This window comes from Coturnix japonica, chromosome 11 (genome assembly GCF_054131305.1).
Source record: "Coturnix japonica strain WE chromosome 11, WE-NBRP24, whole genome shotgun sequence".
Taxonomy (NCBI): domain Eukaryota; kingdom Metazoa; phylum Chordata; class Aves; order Galliformes; family Phasianidae; genus Coturnix; species Coturnix japonica.
The window spans coordinates 13,965,265-13,983,967 of record NC_140673.1 but is presented as its reverse complement, the minus strand read 5'-3'; the positions used below and the strand labels follow the sequence as shown (position 1 = coordinate 13,983,967).

General features: G+C 39.7%; 1 protein-coding gene across 4 annotated transcripts in view; it reads right to left on the bottom strand.

The window, feature by feature from the left end:
- Positions 1–16,733, bottom strand: part of BCAR3 (BCAR3 adaptor protein, NSP family member) — a 47,303-nt gene extending 30,570 nt beyond the window's left edge. The window contains exons 1-3 of one of the 4 annotated variants that reach the window (XM_015869941.3): positions 16,217–16,733; positions 9,368–9,695; positions 2,859–2,898 (exon numbers count right to left, since the gene is read on the bottom strand). In XM_015869941.3, coding sequence (XP_015725427.2) covers positions 2,859–2,898; positions 9,368–9,695; positions 16,217–16,421 — 573 coding nt within the window. In that variant the 5' untranslated portion in view covers positions 16,422–16,733. The remainder of the gene's footprint in view (positions 1–2,858; positions 2,899–9,367; positions 9,696–16,216) is intronic. The other 3 variants (XM_085511289.1, XM_085511288.1, XM_015869942.2) reach the window with 3 other exon arrangements.
- Positions 16,734–18,703: the final 1,970 nt, after the last annotated feature.

Below are 18,703 nucleotides of genomic sequence, written 5' to 3'. Positions count from 1 at the left end.
AAACAGCATAAGATTCTCTGCACCATGAAGATGAGTATATCAAAAGATATTTTTTCTCATTCCTGAATGAATTCTTCCCATTCTATCTAAAGGAGATGCTGATTATCTCCCAGCAAGAGCACATTCTGAACAAGTACCAACCATCTACTTTATGGTACCCACAAGGTCAAGTAGTACTTCTGCATTACTTAAAGAAACACAGTTTGCAACTGTGAAGTTGTAAGATCATCTCCGTGCTCAGTTTCCCTTAAAAAAAAAAAAAAAAAAAAAAAAAAAAATCTAACCAGTTTAAAACCAGCTGCTGTGGATTAAGTATGCCCGTACAGCCTTACACAGTGCATCATACATGAGGATGGCACACATTTGATTGCTTCTGATAGCTGATTGTTCAACACAGTCAGCTACTACCGGCATGATATAGAGCAGCTCCCCAAAGGAAGGTGAGCTGGGAGCTTCAGTCTGGGAAATGAGCTCACCAACAAAGGTGCAGTCCCACAGCACCAAGGTACAAGCAAGCTGAGGTGGGTGATGACACTGACACTACTGTCACAAACCAGCAAGCCTCAGGCAAGACAGGATAATGGGCTACTACACCAAAGGTCCATTTAGGGCTTCTTCCACAGCAATTCAGGAATGGGGCTTAGGGGCAGGCACGCCTAAGACAACTCAGGAATGGCCTGAAGCAACCAGTCTGAGCTTAAGCAAAGGTTCTGCTCATTAGATGTGTGTAGGGGCCCTGAGTGAGGCCAATTAGTGCCCTCAGGGTCCCAACATAATAAACTTCATAAAGGACCGTAACTTGGTAGAGACACCAGGAGCCTGACTGCTGGAATACAAATAGACATGTGCAAATGCAAAGTTGCTACAAGCAGAGTGAAATGCTGCAAAAAACTTACTTTAAAGCTTTGTAACTTGAGTACCTTAATTTTCAGCAGTTTATACCCGACTTCATATGGCCTTCACCATTTATTCAATGAGCTAAAAATTCTATAAACCTAGAGAGTATTTTCTCATACTTCTTGAATTTATGCCTTAAGATTTCTTCTCCAGAATTCCTGTTTTAAAGCCACTGAGCTGTGGACCAAGTTTAGAGTACATTAAAACTGGATATATAGACGGGAAAAACTTTGTTAAAAGGGAGTTGAAGGAGAGGATAGTCCTTGACTTCTTCCTTGTAAGCCTCTTTTCCCCAGGCTTTTCATTCTGACATCAAAGTTTTAATAAGTAAATATAGCACCAAGGCTATTGACAAGAGTCCAAGACGAGCTTCTTTTAGAAAACTGAAAAGACGAGAAACCACATTTATATAATATAAAACTTGTTGCAACAAGACAAGACACATATTGATGAACTGGCAAGATACCTCAGCCTTTCACTTGGCTATATTACTAAAACTGTAACAATGCACACAGGCCAGAATAGTGCAAGACGTACAGCAAATTCAATAACATAACCAACATGTTCACCACTCTGTTGCCTTTGGCATCCACTCTTTTACAGTGCTCTCCAGACAGCTGTTAACCTCTGTCAAAGAACACTACATTATCATTCCTCAGCATTAAGCTGTGACTAAGGCCAGGGACCTTGCAACACTGAACTAACTGAAGTTTAGAGCAGAATTCTAGCAGTGCTATGAGCCCTTTGGCAGCCCCTTTCCCTTTGTTCTTCCCTTCCCATTCTCTTCATCCCTTTTCTTACTCCAAACTGTAATTCCAGCTTTCACTCCAACCCTCAGTTGAGAGTCTAGCAGAGGGCTCCTCTCCAAATCACAGTTTCTCCAAGTTTACTATTTCTATCAACCCGGACCCCATCCTGGGAACCTGTCAATTCTCCTCAAGTATGAGCACCAGACAAAGGGAATTCTAACATCAGAACTCAACTGCCTTTGGAACTTCCTCTTCAGTTTGTTACTATTGGCCCTCCTCAGTCTCTTTGTCACTCAAATTCTAACCTAAAGCAGAAATTCAAGCATCTGAGAAATTCAGACAGTCCACATGAGTAGCTACAGAAACATCCTATAGCCAAGGATAACCTGCACTTCTCAAACACTTTTCAGAATATTATAATCTATAATTATATCTAAAAAAATCTAAAAGACAGAGGAAAGGAGTGCAATAATTAAAGAATGTAATATCTGAGAGAAATGACTTATACACCAGTTCTTTCAAGGTTCTAAAAAAAAAAAAAAAAAAAAAAAAAAGAATATTGACTCAACCACAAAGAAAGGTATCATCAATTCAGTGGAAATTACAGGCATTGAGCACAGCAAGAGGCTCTTGCTATGGCATCACATCCCTAAGGTTTCTTCCAGAGTTTGTATACTGCCAATTCAGGATTGACTTTTAAATAAGATTTATGAATGCTTTGTGTTTGTGATTCATAACACTAACACAATACATATGTATGCATTCTTCAGCACTCTGATATGTACAAAAGGAAAACAGAACATACAATTCTTCCAAAATTTCAGCTACTTTTCAGCTCATATGTGAATTTTTAACTGTAGCATCAAGTAAGTATAAACCCATCTCATCTATTTATTTATTTTGCAAATGTGTTCCTTTACTTCCCCAGAAATCAATTAAGCAAGAACACGGGTTCTTTTAATCTGTTAACAAAGATGAGTTCATGGGTAGTCACTACATAACTGTAAGAGGCCCCAGTATCCAAATGAAACAATAGCCAGAAGTGTTTCTCTGAAGCAAGCATGCAGAAAATGGTCTGATATATTTATAATTAGTTTCCCCAAAGCAGAAGATAGACAGGAGCGCTATTTGACTACAGAAGACTAGAAACACTCATGCAGTTCAAAGACTTCATTCAGCATGTAACTAGAAGGATAAGAACTGGTACCTTACCTTAACATACTCCAAAGTAGGATCCGGAACATTCTGATCTCTAGAACAGAATGGGGCAACAGAGAGAAGAGAAAAAAACAAACAACAACAACAAAAAATAGTGAGTCCAAATATTTCTTGTACTGAATACTGTTAAATAAATACCATGTTAAAATTCTTGTTAAAAATTGCCTTTGTGAAGACAGCCCACCCATTTCTGTTTAAGTGGAAGTTGCTATGATGTAACACTGGAAATTTCAGCAGGTTCAGACAGGTAGAAAATGGGTTACACTGGAATCAACCAACGCAAAATATAGTAACAAATTTCACATTTATTAGGAATGTAATTCATCATCAGAAACTAAGTTACTGTTTAATACTCAGTTTTAGGTCCAATTCCCTCACAGCTTTTAATTTAGAAGCAAAAAAGAGCCCTCCTGCTTTACAGCCCAGCCACTAAAGAATATTGCAAGGCACTCAGCTGTCCAGGTTGGATCATATGCTGCTGTTTCTCACTATCTCAATGCTTATTAACAGTCAAATTCCATTCCCAGTTAAGTTTAAAAAATAAAAATAAAAAACACCAATGATGCCAAATCCAGTGGAAGTAGAATTTGGTCCATTTGAAGGATTTTCGTAGCCAATATCCAAAAAGGAGACATTTGGGCAACCGTATACACACAGAATACAAGCAAACATATCAGAGAAAACAGGTGAAGCACAGAGGGAAAAGGAAGCTACTGTAGGGAAAAAAAAAAAAAATCAAAAAAATAAAAAATAAAAAAATCACAACATTTTGCAATTTAACTGGGAAAAAAAAATCCCATTCTTAACCAGTTTAGCAAAGTTCATAAGCATGGCTAAACTCTTCTCATACCCAAATTACCTGTAGGAAGTTCTGAGATTGCTGAATGCTGTGAAAAAAATTTAGCAATTTATTTTGCAATTTACTCATTGCTCATCTGCAGAATCTTTCAGAAAAAGGATCTAAATGCTGTATTTGTACTATATTCCTAAACAATGAACCTAAGTGATAAAACTAGCAGGTTAACTGCTTCTTTAGCAGTGAGAATGCTTTCGTCTGGTATTCACAAACTCTATTTCTGTACTCTGGCCTTGTTATGGACTCTACTATTCCCACTGTCAACGCAACAGATCTTTAGGACAGATCAAGCCAGAAAAAAATAAATGAAAGAGGTAGAAACACTACAGGACAAAGCAGTCTGTTTACTGCCATATAAAGCAAAGAAACCACGACTGAAAGAGAGAAAGCGACCTACTTTTCTTTCACTGTACTTATTCACCGTCCACACAACAAAAGTGCTTTGAAAATTTTGGCCTTGGGAAAAAGACACTGTAGCAAATCTCTACAAGAGCACTATAATATTTAATCTGATAAACTGATACACAATAAAACATAGCAACTCCTACAGCGCCCTACTAGTACAGCCTAGAGAAGACAGATCTTCCCTCTCCCTTCCCTACCTTATCCTGTCTAAGGAAGTCTTCATCTTTGTGCAATTTTTTGAGATTATTTTCAAGGAATGGCTACTTTCATTGATGTACAGTAATAGTAAAGATGTACACTATGATGTACACTAATAGTAAACATTAATTATTTCATTTTTCAATCATTCAACTTCAGCATAAAGCTGCCACAGTAAGCAGTTACCCAAAACAACTAGGAACCGAGCACAAAACTAACTCCTGAGTCTCAGCTCTCAGTAGTGATGAAGCACCATTCATATCACCTGCACCCAGCAAAGGGAACCTATCTTGTAAAGACCCTTAAAAAAAATAAAAGCTTTTCCTTTTTTTTTTTTTTTTTTGTAAGTTATCTTAAATAAAAAGGGCAAATTCACAACCTCACTATTTGCATAGGATAGGTTTCAGGAAAAAAACAACACAACATTTTAAGATAAGTACTTGCAGGCTCTGCTACATCTCAAAATCAACTCAACTGAAGGTTCGTTTCGATAACACCAAACTTCTCCTTTTTCATCAGATTTTATTACATTTCAAGTAATGCTAATGTTTCTCTTTTTCTCTTTATGAAGAGCTTGACTTTACAGCTTTATTCATTTGTATGTTTACCTACAATATGTATAAACTGGAGTCTGTAAGTCAACCATCACTGTGTGAACCATGGGTTCACATGTTAGGTGTTATTACATATTTTGGCTTTCTTATAATCAGATAAGCCCAACTCCCATTCAGACAAAAAGCCCATTACATTCAGGAAGATGTCATCTGGAATATTTTCAGAACAACTCAAAGTAAGGCACTGGGTAAGGGCTCAACAGGTCACTCAGAATTGGCTTCACGCTTTTTTCATACTCAGACCATCACAAAATATAATTTAAGAAAGGGATGTGAATACATACTCATATCTATTTTGGGTATTCACAACTGTGCCATCTCATTTCATGAGCTAAAAAACAAAGCCTCTCTCTAGTGCGTTTCTGTTAACCCTTCCCCACATGTACAAGTAGCATACATGTACACATGTACAAGTAAACCATTCTCCACATACCTGCTTTGAAATTGCAGTAGAATAAAATACTCCTCCACTAACAGTTCACAAATAGAAGAAGGCAGTTAATCATCACACTCATAACCTCTACCATTCTAAGGCTGTCCTGGCCAGAAGCACATTCTTTCTTGAGTTTCCCTTGATACATCTGAAAACATCTTTCTCCCTGCTAAAGCACAAACCCAGCTCTGATCATTCAGCTCAGCGGATGCAGAATAGCCATAATTTTCAAGCAGCTTTTCCTTCTCTGCAGACTCTGAGGCTTGTTCAGTAATCCTCTAGCACTACATCAATGAAGAATCTTTAAGTAGATACCCTACTATTTCTTTGTATCAATTTTAAGAAAACCTCCATCTTTCTACGATTGTACGTTACCTTCCAATCTCTATGCTGCGGTAAAGAACCCTACAACATACAGACCTGTGCAGGCTAAGCCATATTAAGTGCCCACTTTCTCTGGTCCTTTGCCATCCTCACAGCCACACTTATCCCACACATCATTATTCAACTAGATAATAATTCTTACAGTTATAACAACTGCTGACAGTCCCTGAAGTACATTATTTGTACTATTAAGTACTTTTATAAATGTTCTCGTGAGGAAAAATGTTAGGCCACATTGCTACAAGAAAGCATGTTTCTTTGTTTTACTATGACCATTGCTAGTGACAATTTTTAAAGCAGCTCTTCCTTCTACATTGAAAAAGCAATGTTGAGAAGAACAATTTTCTCAGTGCCAAGGCTGCTACCTGATAAATCAAAGTGAAGACAGTACAGGCTCAAAAGGAGCCTGAGAAACTGAAAAATGTACCAACCTGTTGCATGGCTGCTTAGACAAACAGAACTGCTATAGAGACCAGATAAGATTAAAAGCCTTCTTCATTTTTCCTCCAAAATCCTTCCATCTACATAGATTTAAGAAATACACAACTACTTAATTGTAAAGGTACAAGTCTGAACACACTAGACATACTGTATTTAAGTATACGTTCTGCAGATTCATGTTAGTTTACACTGTAAACCAGAGTAAAAGACTTGGTGATTTTATCCTTGAGCAGCTTCTGCATAACACTCGCACTCCTACTACATTCCTAACTTCATTCCACTCTTCTATCTACAGCTGCACAACACTATGAACATGACTCATTCAAACACCAGTGGAAACAAGTGCAAACTTCTATGACTAACTGCATAATGACCTGCAGTTCACACAAGAACAGCGGGGACTATTCAGTAATTAAAACTCAGGAAAAGATAAAACTTTATTTTCTCTGGAATTAAATAAAATCTCCACTCACCCATATTTGTTCAGAATGCCTCTGCACAGCTAATATTACAGCCATTTGCTTTCAACACTTCCATCTTCTGCAATCCCTTCACTTGTTCCATTCTACCTATCACAGAAGAAAATCTGTCCTACTTCTATTACCTTTTCCAAGACAACTTCTAATTTTGAACCACAGGCAGTACTGTTCTCTCTACAATTTGATCAAAAGCACAAAGTAGGAGCTTCCATTATTTTATTTTTAGATAACATTTAGGAGCCCAAGAGCCAAAGCTGTTCTTAAGCATTCTTTTTCCAGGACAGTCACAATGCTGTGAAAGCAGTGGTTGTGCAGCAGAACTACGGCTTATCAAAAACAGTAATGGCTTTTAGAAATTTCTCTGCATATGTGCTCTCATCTGTTGATTTATATCTTTGTCTAGCAACCCTTTACAGTCAGTGCTTTATTTGATGTTCCTCAGAATTGAGTTATTCAGAAATTTTAAATCATTTTAATTCCTTTAAATAAAGAAAGAGGCACACTCAATAGTATCACAGATTCTACCAATTTATCTGAAGCTCATGTAAATAGAAGAATTACTCACAAAGGATGATTGTCATCTGGTTGACACATTATCAATGTGTTTGACCAGAAAAAAAGGAAAACTAATCCTTTGTTTTAGCACTAAGAAGGTGGTGGGAAGAAAATCTGTCCTACCTGACTGCTTCTTTAATTCAGTTTAAGCTCATTACATCAGGCACCCCTCTATATAGGAGAGTGAACAATATGCAATATACCACCCTAAGTGATATCTACTCTGCTGTGTATATTTCACTCAATTTCATTGATTTCCTCCTTACTAACAGATCAGAAATTCATAACCCTGCGTGATTGCTTGATTGCTCATCTCCCATCTTCACATCATCCAACTAGGCTGTACTCTGACAAGTTGGTACTAGTGAGTTGCTCAGCACAGAGCTCCAAGAATATGCATAATAAACCATGGCTTCTACAGTGCTTTCAGAAGCCAGCAGGCATCTCACAATCTATCATAAAAATACATACCAGTCTGAAACATAAGAAAAATTGCAGTGCCGTGTATCTTTTGCTAACATTTTTTGCTAGAAAGTAGAAGTACAAACACACATCATAGTTTCAGCAGGATTGTGACAGACTGACAGGTTCATGGCAACAGACGTACAATTAATAAAACTTATGATACAGAAATGGTCAATCAGAGGTAACCACAGGTATCAATCTTGCAAACAGTTTCATACCTGGAGAACTGTACTATAACATTTAAATTCAACACACACTATTATCATAGAAACCTTAGAGTTGGAAGGGACCTTTAAGGGTCACCCAGCCCAGTTCCCTTGCAATGAACAGGGACATTCACAGCTAGATCAAGTTGCTCAGTGCCTGGTCCAGCCTGGCCTTGAATGTCTATAGCAATGGGGCTTCCACCACCTCTCTGGGCTATCTGTGCCAGTCCGTTAGCACCCTCACTGTGAAATACTTTTTCCTTATCACAGATCACAGAATTATCAAGGTTGGAAAAGACCTAGAAGATCATTTAGTCCAACCATTACCAATACTTCCCAGCTAAATCATATTCATCAACACAGCATCCAAACGTTTCTTGAACACTCCCATGGTCGGTGACTCCACCACCTCCCTGGGCAGTGCATTCCAATGCCTGACTACCCTTTCCAAGAAGTAATACTTCCTAATGTCCAGCCTGAATCTCCCCTGGCGCAGCTTAAAACCATTCCCTCTAGTTCTATCACCGATTACACAAGAGAAGAGGCCAACCCCCAGCTCACTACAACCTCCCTTCAGGAAGTTATAGAGAGCAATAAGGTCTCCCCTGAGCCTCCTCTTCTCCAGGCTGAACAATCCCTGCTCCCTCAGCCGCTCCTCGTAAGGCCTGTACTCCAGACCCCTCACCAGCTTCATAGCCCTCCTCTGAACTCGTTCCAGGGCCGCAATGTCTTTCTTGCAGTGAGGGGCCCAAAACTGAACACAGTACTTGAGGTGCAGCCACACCAATGCCAAATACAGGGGGACAATTACCTCCCTGTTCCTGCTAGTAACACTGTTTTTGATGCAAGCCAGGATGTCGTTGGCCTTCTTGGCAACCCAGGCACAGTTATATCCAACACAAATCCTAGGACCCTCGTCCTACTGCCACAGACACTGCTAAAGAGCCTGTCTCCTTCTTTCCTATTGCTCCCCTTTAGATATTGGAAGGTCACTATCTGCCAGGTAACAAAGCAGACTACATGAAGACCTATCTTTAAATTAGAAGAAAGCAAACTCAGAACTTGCTACCATAGCAATGTGTGTATTTTACTAAGGCCCCTAGAATATCAAACTAAAGAAATATCACTGCTGTTATGACTCAAAAGATGTAAACCCTATAAATTGACATTACTGTAAAAAGAATATTATGTGGAAATCTGAAATACTTAGTAAGTAAAAAAAAATTCTCAAAATTCCTGAAGTCTATCCATCAGATTCCATCCTATCTCAAACACTGCAAATTTCACACTGCTTTTTTTTGTTTGGTTTCTCTCATCAAGAAGCAAACCAAGTAATAGAGAGGAAATCAACTTCCATTAGCACACAGTTATAACAGCTGCACCTGTAACTGGACAGTTAGAGGCCTAGAAAAACGTCCAACAATCCCTATGGAACAGGTAAGTCTAAATTAAGATTTTTATAAGTACCTGGTATGGAGTTTGTTGCTCTTCCCATTTTGTAGAGGGTACTCTTCTATGACATCCTGTACAAAAGGTGGCTGTTGCCTTTGTGTTCTGGTGTATTGTAATGTTCCCACGTGGCTAAACATATCACAAGCCATAACTTTAACTGTTCCCTTCTTCTTCCTGGGGAGAGTGCCATGGATAGAGATGTCTTGAAATGAGTCTGAGCGATGCTCAGTTAGTGAAGGTTTGGTGGTCAAAAGGTCCATGGACGACGCTAATGAGAACTGATGGTTCACTGGGACATTTCTGGGAAGACTTGCAAATTTCCCTGCGGCTATCATTCTTGATTCTGGAGGAGAAAAAAATAATAATAATAAAATCAGTAAGAATTGAAGACCCATTTTAATGGAAATTAAATATTGTGATTAACAAAAGCACCTGTAAAGGAAACTGTTGATCACAGCCTGAACCTCTGATTAACCACCTGAGACAAGCAACGAGTCAGCTGTGGGAGCATGGGTGAAGGTAATTCAGCTGTGCTCCTGGAAGGGGTGAAGCTTAACTCCACCTCTCCTAGATCTCATTTAAGGACTGACCACTACCAAGGTAGCATCTCCTCCTGGAGATCACTCCTTCATGAAGTTTTTGTAGTGAGCCTCAACATTGGTGAGCATCCATTTCAACTGAAAGCCTCAGCACTGGTGAGTCTTTTCTTAGATATCCTCTGGCTATTTACCCTGTAATTACAACTATACACTTGTATTATTCCAACTATACAGCACCTAGAACTGAACTGAACTTTGCTTTAACGCAGTTATCTCCTTCAAGGCGTAGCCTGTACTATAATCAAGTCACATTCCACTCAACTGCATGTGTCAAACACATGTTTATTAACTTTTATGTACCAATTTTTTTTTAATTTTTTTTTCTTTATATCCTCGGAGAACTTGGGCACCAACTTAAAATAATTAACAAAAAGCAAAAGTTTTAAGAGCATTCTGACAAAAAATAGGGACACAACAGCTTGGTTTGGAAAAGTACATTTCTAAATCCAGTGGATGGCATAGTTAGGAAAAATCTTTCTGGACAGTCTTGCTCAAGTAATAAATCAAGACAAGAACCAGTCACACATTTCTAACTGAAAACGAAAGGGCTCTACCCTAGAGATAATGGCAGGAACAGATTACTGGAATTCTCTTCTGCAGCATGCACAGCCTGCTGGCTCAAATGGTTGTTGACAATAGGGATTTACATAGCTGTCAGTCTCTTTTTCAATTAGTTATAGCCTGCAGTACAGTACAGGTCTTTCTGTTATCATGAGCAAAAAACCTTGTGAGGCAAACACTTCAGACACACAAATGGATCCTGCTTCATCAAAAGGAAAAAACAACAACAAAAGCACACACAACCCCACCTACCTCACACTCACTTCATAGTATTACATTATAGAAGTCGAGATGCTTTGTCCTATCCAGGTATACTAGCCAACTAATGCCATTCTATGGAACAAATGACACAAGGTCAACCAACCCCACGCTATTTGATCCAGGTGGTAGCCAACCAGGTGTCTCCTAGGCAAACTGGAATAACCACAAGAGCAGCACAGACTGATAAACTGAAGGCAAGAAAGATTTTCTGCATTAGCTGACTGAGAGAATCTGTTTTGACTTGGCCTAGTTTCATGTCAGGAAACTAAGCAAAACAAAGAGTAGTACCTCAAAGGCCTAGCAGCCTGGAAGACAGCTTCCAGCTACGCAAGAATTCCTCTGGCTTTGGGAAATGCACAGGTGTTGCAACAGAATCAGAGCTGGGTCTATAGTCCTGCTCACTCCTCCAGCCTGAGCACCATAGGTACTAAGAAAGTGAGGCTGCATTGATACTATAGTTACTTCTGCTCAATGGTTGCTGTAACAGGCTTGGTTTTACAGTAACACTAAAACTGATCTCAAATTTATTCTATTTTCTTCCAGCTGTGTTGCAGATTCACAGGTTCCCAGAATTCCATCTCAAATTCCATCCCACTTCTCTCATATCAAAAGTCCTACAATAAATAGGATAATATTTGAATATGATGATCATTATGATAAATGATATTTAGGCTATGATTTTTTTAATCTTTAATTTGTCAAGGCTTCCAGCACAGCTGCTATGTACTCTAGCAGAAAAGCCTCTGTAAATGGCAGTTCTGAGTATCTGTTTGACTTTGGTCAGGTTTCTTGCTGCAAAGACTAGAAAAAGAGCTGAGAAGTTAAAACGAAATGTGTATGTTAGTTACATAGATCCAAATAATACTCAAAACTTGAAAGAAAGAAAGCCACACACTCACAAAAGTCCTTAATAAATTTTCCTATGGGCCCTTGTTGTGAAATACTGTTACCTCTTCATTTATCAAGTGCCTTGAAGATATGGTTTCTGATTGTCAGTACTAATAATATTGCATGATCAATTTCAAAATAAAACAAAGTGCTGCAAGGCCTTTGCAAATACAGATATTTGTATTACAAATACTCTAAGCAAAACAACTGGTCCAGAGATAAGAAGCTCTAAAATGTAAATGTTTACCACAAAGCTACAGTTTCCTAACTAGAACAAACTGACAGAGCTCCTTTCCAGTAAGTTCAGCTTTATTATCATGGAAGAATAATAACATGGATCTCAAGCAACAAGCAGGTAAAACAATTAAAAAATAAAAATAAAAAAAAAAAATTAAGCTTCTTAGAAGTCTCACAATCATTTGAAACCTCAACCTTAATGAGGTGTGCTTAATGTAAAAGAGCAAATATCACTTATAAAGGAATGGAAAAATGGAGGCCACGTCACTTATATTTCAAAATCCGATGCTATTTTCCTTTTTGCGCTGAGATTCTGTACTTAACAATCATATTTTCTTATTGCTTTATTAAAAAACACATTCAAAACTCTGAGGTTTGACTATATAAGTGTAGATCACCTAATCAGAAGCAATTTGCTTAGGCTTTTCTGCACGCTTCTGCTAAGCTGAAATGAAACATATTTCATATCAATTGGTAGTAAAACTGAGTAGGTGTAAGTTTAACCAAAGAAAGCTTCAATTTAACAGCACCAGGTGAGCCGATGCTTACAATGGCAATACACTCTCAACAACTTTTATGGATCCTGTTTGAGGATTCACAAAGAAAGACAATGATTCCCTCTCCTAACACAATCTCAGGATAATTATGGCAACTCAGTAAGTTTCCAATTCAATATTTATCAAATAAATGATGACCCCCTGAAATACACCATTTTTCTTTTAATTTCTCAGGCTCTCCTTAAAATGGAAAAACCAACCACACTTCTGTCAGTTGTGCCCTAATCATTGTACCTCTTATAAAACTCACGCCCTCAGTAACATTCTACATTTCTCATATTCAACACCTAATTCTCAAATTCACTTTTTTTTTTTTTTTTTTTTTTTTTTTTTGAGTAATCAAGTTGAAGTTCCCAACCTAAGAAATACAATTCAGAACTTGTAGGACACTTAGCCAAAATTGTGTGTGCACAGAAGCTTTGATATGTCAAGCAATACTCCCCTCAAAAAAGGAAAAAACCAACCCAAAACAAAAGCCTACTTGCTCTTATACTACGTATTCTTAACAAATGGCGACTGCAATTACAGCAACTAACTTGATAACAAAAGTCTTGCCAAACTATCCATGTTTTTATTGTACTTAATGTAAGCAATGCAAGGAGGGAAGCTCTTCAGCTGAAGAATTTGAAATGTCTCAAATACTTGAGCATATGATTCAAAGAATGTCTGTCTTTGTTTGACTAGAGATAGAACCTCTTCAGTTTTTCTTCCTAAGAGACACAGCACTTAGAACATCTGCAATCATGCACTCAATAATGGAAATGGTAGAAATAATAGCAGAAGGACAGGCCAAAAGTAACTTAGATGAACAAATTCCTATTTGTCAAAATGTAGCACTTAACAAAACAGAGTGCTTCACGAGTCATGCAGGTTCCGTCTAGCTACATACAGTTTATTTCTTAACCGTATACTGTTAAACAACAACAAAAAGGCAGTTTTTTGTTGTTTGTTTTTTTTTTAAATGGAGAATGGGTTTTCCCTTTTTCAGTCTGTAATTGAGGAACGTATGAGGGAATCGAACTAGATTCTATGTTCAGAAAATTGGAGGGCATTAAGTGTTTCCAGCTAACTTCTAACTTGTCTTTTTGTAATGACTGGGGGAAAGGGGAATACAAATTAAGTTATCTTTAGAATCAACATGGCCCTTACAAAACCTTATAAGATTGCACACAGAATGACATACATATCTGATGGGCAAGATCAAACATGAACACAGCTCTAACCCAGCAGGATGGGCGCTCTTCACATTGCTCAAAACAAAAAAGAAAAAAAAAAAAAAAAAAAAAAAAAAGACATGAAGAATAAAACAAACTTTGCTTCCTCCAAAATTACACACAAAAATCTTCTTGGAATGCAAATACATATGCTGCTCTGAAAATAATGCCTCCTATTTATTTTCAAGGACACCACAACAGATGCAACGAACACAATAACAATCCTATAAAGAAAATTCTCAGCTATGAAACACTGTTTTTCAACACAGTCACCACCACTAGCCATGCATTTTTGCTGGTGATGAACAAGAAGCTGCACACTGTGGTTTGCACCAGTGGAGATGACCCACTGTTGCTGTTGTCACTACTGAAACACACCACCCACTGCCTCATTGTGCTCACATCCACTGCATGGTGTCCATAAACATTCAGTAAGTGGCAATGAATGTCAGTGGATGCCATTTCTTCCACACAGAGTGGAAAAGTTGACACACCTTTGCTTCACGTACACTTCCATATCAGATGCCATTCTGTCTGACCGCCCCCTTGCTGCCATCTGTCCCATGGCAAAAACATGTAATGGAATATTGGTGAGAAACTTCAACCTCTTCAACCAACACACGCCTCTGCCACTGTGGGCAAACACAATAAAATAGCAGGCACTGCTGTTAGAGCAGCCCTCATACAAACTTTCTGGTTCAGACTTCATAATTTGGATGCAATTCATAGACTGAAGTGTCACTCAGCTTTGACATGGGTGCGAAAGTAGACAGCCTTTCCATCCCACAAGAAAACACAACCAGTGCCATTGGCTGCTACTTTGTTTTCACACCCTAGAGGAGGAAACATGAAGGAAATCTCTAGTTTGGTGTCAGAGATTTATGAATGGCATAGCCAACAGTCCAAGGCTGTATATGGAAACTGGAAAAGCAATTTCCAAGCTCTGAATCAGACTCAATCAAGCTGTCTTAAAACTCTGAATTATATCCAAACCAGATTTAGATATTAGATCAATACAATTCTGAGAGAAGTAAGAATTTTCTAACAGGGAGAACTATCAATACTTCAGACTTTCTGAAGTCTAGACTAGGTGTTATCATATCACCATCAGCCGCTTTGCTCAGTCTTACCACTTCTTTATCATCATGCGCACTACAAAGCTAAGAGGGCAAGAAAATGGTTTAGTATATCCAAATCAAAGAACTGTGTTATGATCTCAGGTCTTTATGAGATGGAGACAACTTTCATAAGAACCCCAGTTAATTCTGACACAGCAGATTTCCTTACAACAGTCTTCTACCTTCCCTCCAACCCTACAAAGCAGTAACAGTAAATACAGACAGATACAGAACTTCAATCTTATTGTTGAATTACCTGGTATGTTTGCACATGCTACACAGATTTTGTGTTAATTATTTGCTGAGAAGCAATATAGAGTCATCTTCACTAGTATAAAAAGAAACAAGAAAAGACTTTTTCTTCTCCCCAGATGGCTACAATCTATATTTTATGGGTTTTTGTTAAGATAAACTTATGCAGTAGCTGCAATAGGTCACAAGACTTTGAGAAGAATATGAAGGCTCAAGAACTTATGATAAGCAGAAGTAGATTGAGAAAGCATACACAATAGTACAAAGGCTTTAAGCTGCTATCAGAAAACATGCAAGTCTGTCAAACATCAGGAACTCCACACAGGATTAAAGACAGGTCAGTGCTTCCAAAGGGTCCTGGGGAGTTACCAAACTGTTCTCATTCTGAAGCAATAGAAAGCATGTAGGCCAGGACAAGTTATCTCTGAATTTACTCTGTTTTGAGATTAAACAAAGAGATAAAACCCATGCTTTTCTTTCTGAGTTTTCATACTTAAAATGCCCTTATATATTAAAAAATAATAATAACAATAATAATAAAAAAGCCATAAAAAGCGATCAGTGAAGAGGGAGCAACAAACAAGTAGATCTCATCATTTAGCATATGCTATAATCTTATAAGCTTCGGTACCCAACCAGTTAGCTCTGTACTGCTGAAGCCTTAACTTGCAGTGAACATTTTATCTCCATTTAGCTGGATGAAGCAGAGTTCACTAAGGTTACAGTCCGATTTAAGTGCTCCTCAGCTAATGCTTTGAAACATAACTTTTGACCCTCCTCTAACATAGGAAGTAATTTATTATTTTCCTGCCGTTGTACTCCCACGATTTTAGTAAAAGAAAATCCTACACTAACTTCAAATTAAATAGTTCAACGTTTTTTCAGCAGTAAGTACGTGCTTCGTGATTTGGAACAACCACCTTACCTACACTGCAAATTTGGACAGAAAGCAGCGCTTACATACAAGCTCCTCTTTAACCGACCAAAAAAGACGGCGGCAGTATTTCCTTTCTCCCTACGGAACAGCTCGGTACCCCCAGCTCATCGATCTGTGCATCGATGCTGGGGGTATCCCTTCATTTCCAGGGGCGCCGATCCCGCAGGCCGCCGGTTCCCGTACAGCACGCGGCCGGGCCGGGGAGCGGGAGCTCGGGGGCACATAAACTCTCGCACAAACCCTGCTCGTCGTTCTCCATGCCGAAGGAAAACGCCGTCCCAGCAGCTGCCGGTCTGATCGCTCCCGTTCTGGCTCGGCTTTCCGGAGACCGGCTGCAGCTCCGCTCCCTGCAGGGCGGTCTCCCTCCGGGCCCGCCGGACTGCTGGGGCGAGGTGGCGGCCGGGGCGCCCGCAGTTACCGCCCGGGGCATTCTCGATGGGCCCATGGTTTCGCCCTGCCGCGGCGGAAGCCGCAGCGAACGCTTGCACCAACTTGCCCCGAAGAAGAGCGGATCGCGATAACTAAAGCAAAGGTGACTCAACCTCAGCCCTCCGAGCTCCTTATCGCTCACCCGTCGGCAAGCACAGACGGCGCCTTATACCCCGGCCGCGGACCTTGGTTCCTGCGTTCCGTGACTGCCGCCCTCACCGCAGCGCACAGCCCGACCCCGGTGCCACTCACCTGCGGGGCTGCGCGGCGCCGCCCGAGCCCGGCCGTGCGGGAGTGAGTCCGGCACAGCGCGGACCGCGGGCGCTGTGAGCAGCACGGGCAGCGGGGGCGCTGAGTTACGACGCCCCGCCCCTCGGTTTGCTGCCGGGACACACAGCCCCGTACACACAGTGACCTCTCGCTGCTACTTTTTCCTCGGCTTCAAGAACTTGCCTTCCGTAATTTCTGTCCCAAATTAGCACTGCAGAGCTAGAATTAACGGCTTCCCAAATCCGCCCTGCTGACGGACAATTCAAAGAGCATTGCATACATGCCATTCGCCAACTCCTTACATCAGCAGACTTCCCCCTCCTCCCACCACGTTACAAGCGGTTATCTGGGCAACAGGTTGGCGGACAGAACAAAGGCTCAAACATCTGTGAGGGATCGTGCGCTAGCAGAGCAGCTGAGAGCAGCAAACTCACCGCCCTCTTTCCTCCGAACCAGAACTGCTGAGCTAGTTCCCTCTTTGCTACCAAGAACAGCACGGTCTGACGCTGCAGGCAGACATTCACCCCACTCCCCCCTGCGTTTTTAACATCACCTCTGAGATACACGCTCAAGCCTTACATCTCCTTTCCCCAGATAATCCCATTTATTGCCTATTTCAATTTAGCCATGGTCTGTGTACATCTGGCATTCTACCGTTTGCCTCAATCTTCCCTAATATTGCTTCTGGGAGCCTTAATAAAATGCCCGACACAGAAGCAAGGCTATCACACTAACTGCTTTGCCTTGCTGCCCAGCACTGTGAGCCAGCCAGCAGGAAATACCCTTAGCTGCCAATACCTTTCATTTTCATTTATGCAATTGGTTGAGCTCTTTATTTTAAAGCCAGAGGCCTTGATAAGGACTAGCTGGGAGTTCATTCTTGGCATTCAGTGGCTGATTACAGTGATTCAGAATAGCTTCTTGAAACACAGGGCTCATAAGGAAAAAATGCTTCAAAAATAGAATATACATGTTTAATAATTTTGATGACACTTTCCCTCTTCATCCAACATTTCAGAAATATCTTAATAGCCAACCTATTGGCATTAACATTTCAGAAGCAAATATTTATCTGCCTAACTAAGCATCTTATTGATTCTGACATTAAATACTTGATTCCCATTGGCTGTACAATTCCTCTGTTTCAGGAGATCTCTTGCACACATTTTCTTCATTTCATTTCTCCTGTTCATGAAAACCAAAACTGGGGCAAAAAAAAACAAAACCAGAAAGAGAAGTTGAGGGATCTGGATTATACTTCCAATATTGTGAGCCATGTACTTTCTGTATAACCTGTACTTACATTTTTGTAACACATATCACAGTGATATTTTCACAGGAGAGATCTTGCTTCTCCACATGTTCCACAGTTCAGTGAAAAATATCTAACATCACACAAACAATTCAGATCAGTTACCATGTAAGATGGTCTCCACAGAAAACAGTGCTACAACTCCAGAAAACTTTCAGGCACTGCCATTACATAGGAAGTAATGTCGTGGTTTGTTGTCACCTTTTATGAATAAGACTTAGAAAAGAAGTTGCAATTTCCTTAGTAACATGACTGAGTGCTCAGTAATGGAACTGGTAGCTGGGCAGCACTGCATAGACTGTGATTACTCTTGCATGAGTCATTACATCCTTTTCCAAAGAGTTGACTTTGCCTTCAGATCAAAATGAACACTGGCCTTTTCCTTTATGTACAACACTGTACACAACGTGCACATATTTTAAAGAAGATTTATCTGCAACCTGTAAGAACGAAGAATTCATAGGACCACATTACATTACTGTGAGTTACTACAGTAAACTAGAGAGTTAATTGGAATCAAGCTAGATTAGAGTCCTTGTTGTCATTTTTTTGGTGCATTAACACTGTATTAAATCTACTTCAGAAATGGGTTTATTGAGATGTTATTAGAACTCTGAAAGCACTAGTGCCCTGAAACAACTATAGCACCTCTGCCAGCTCTTTCTATCAGTATTCTGACCTGTCCTAGCCCTTACTCATCTGTTTATCTACATAAC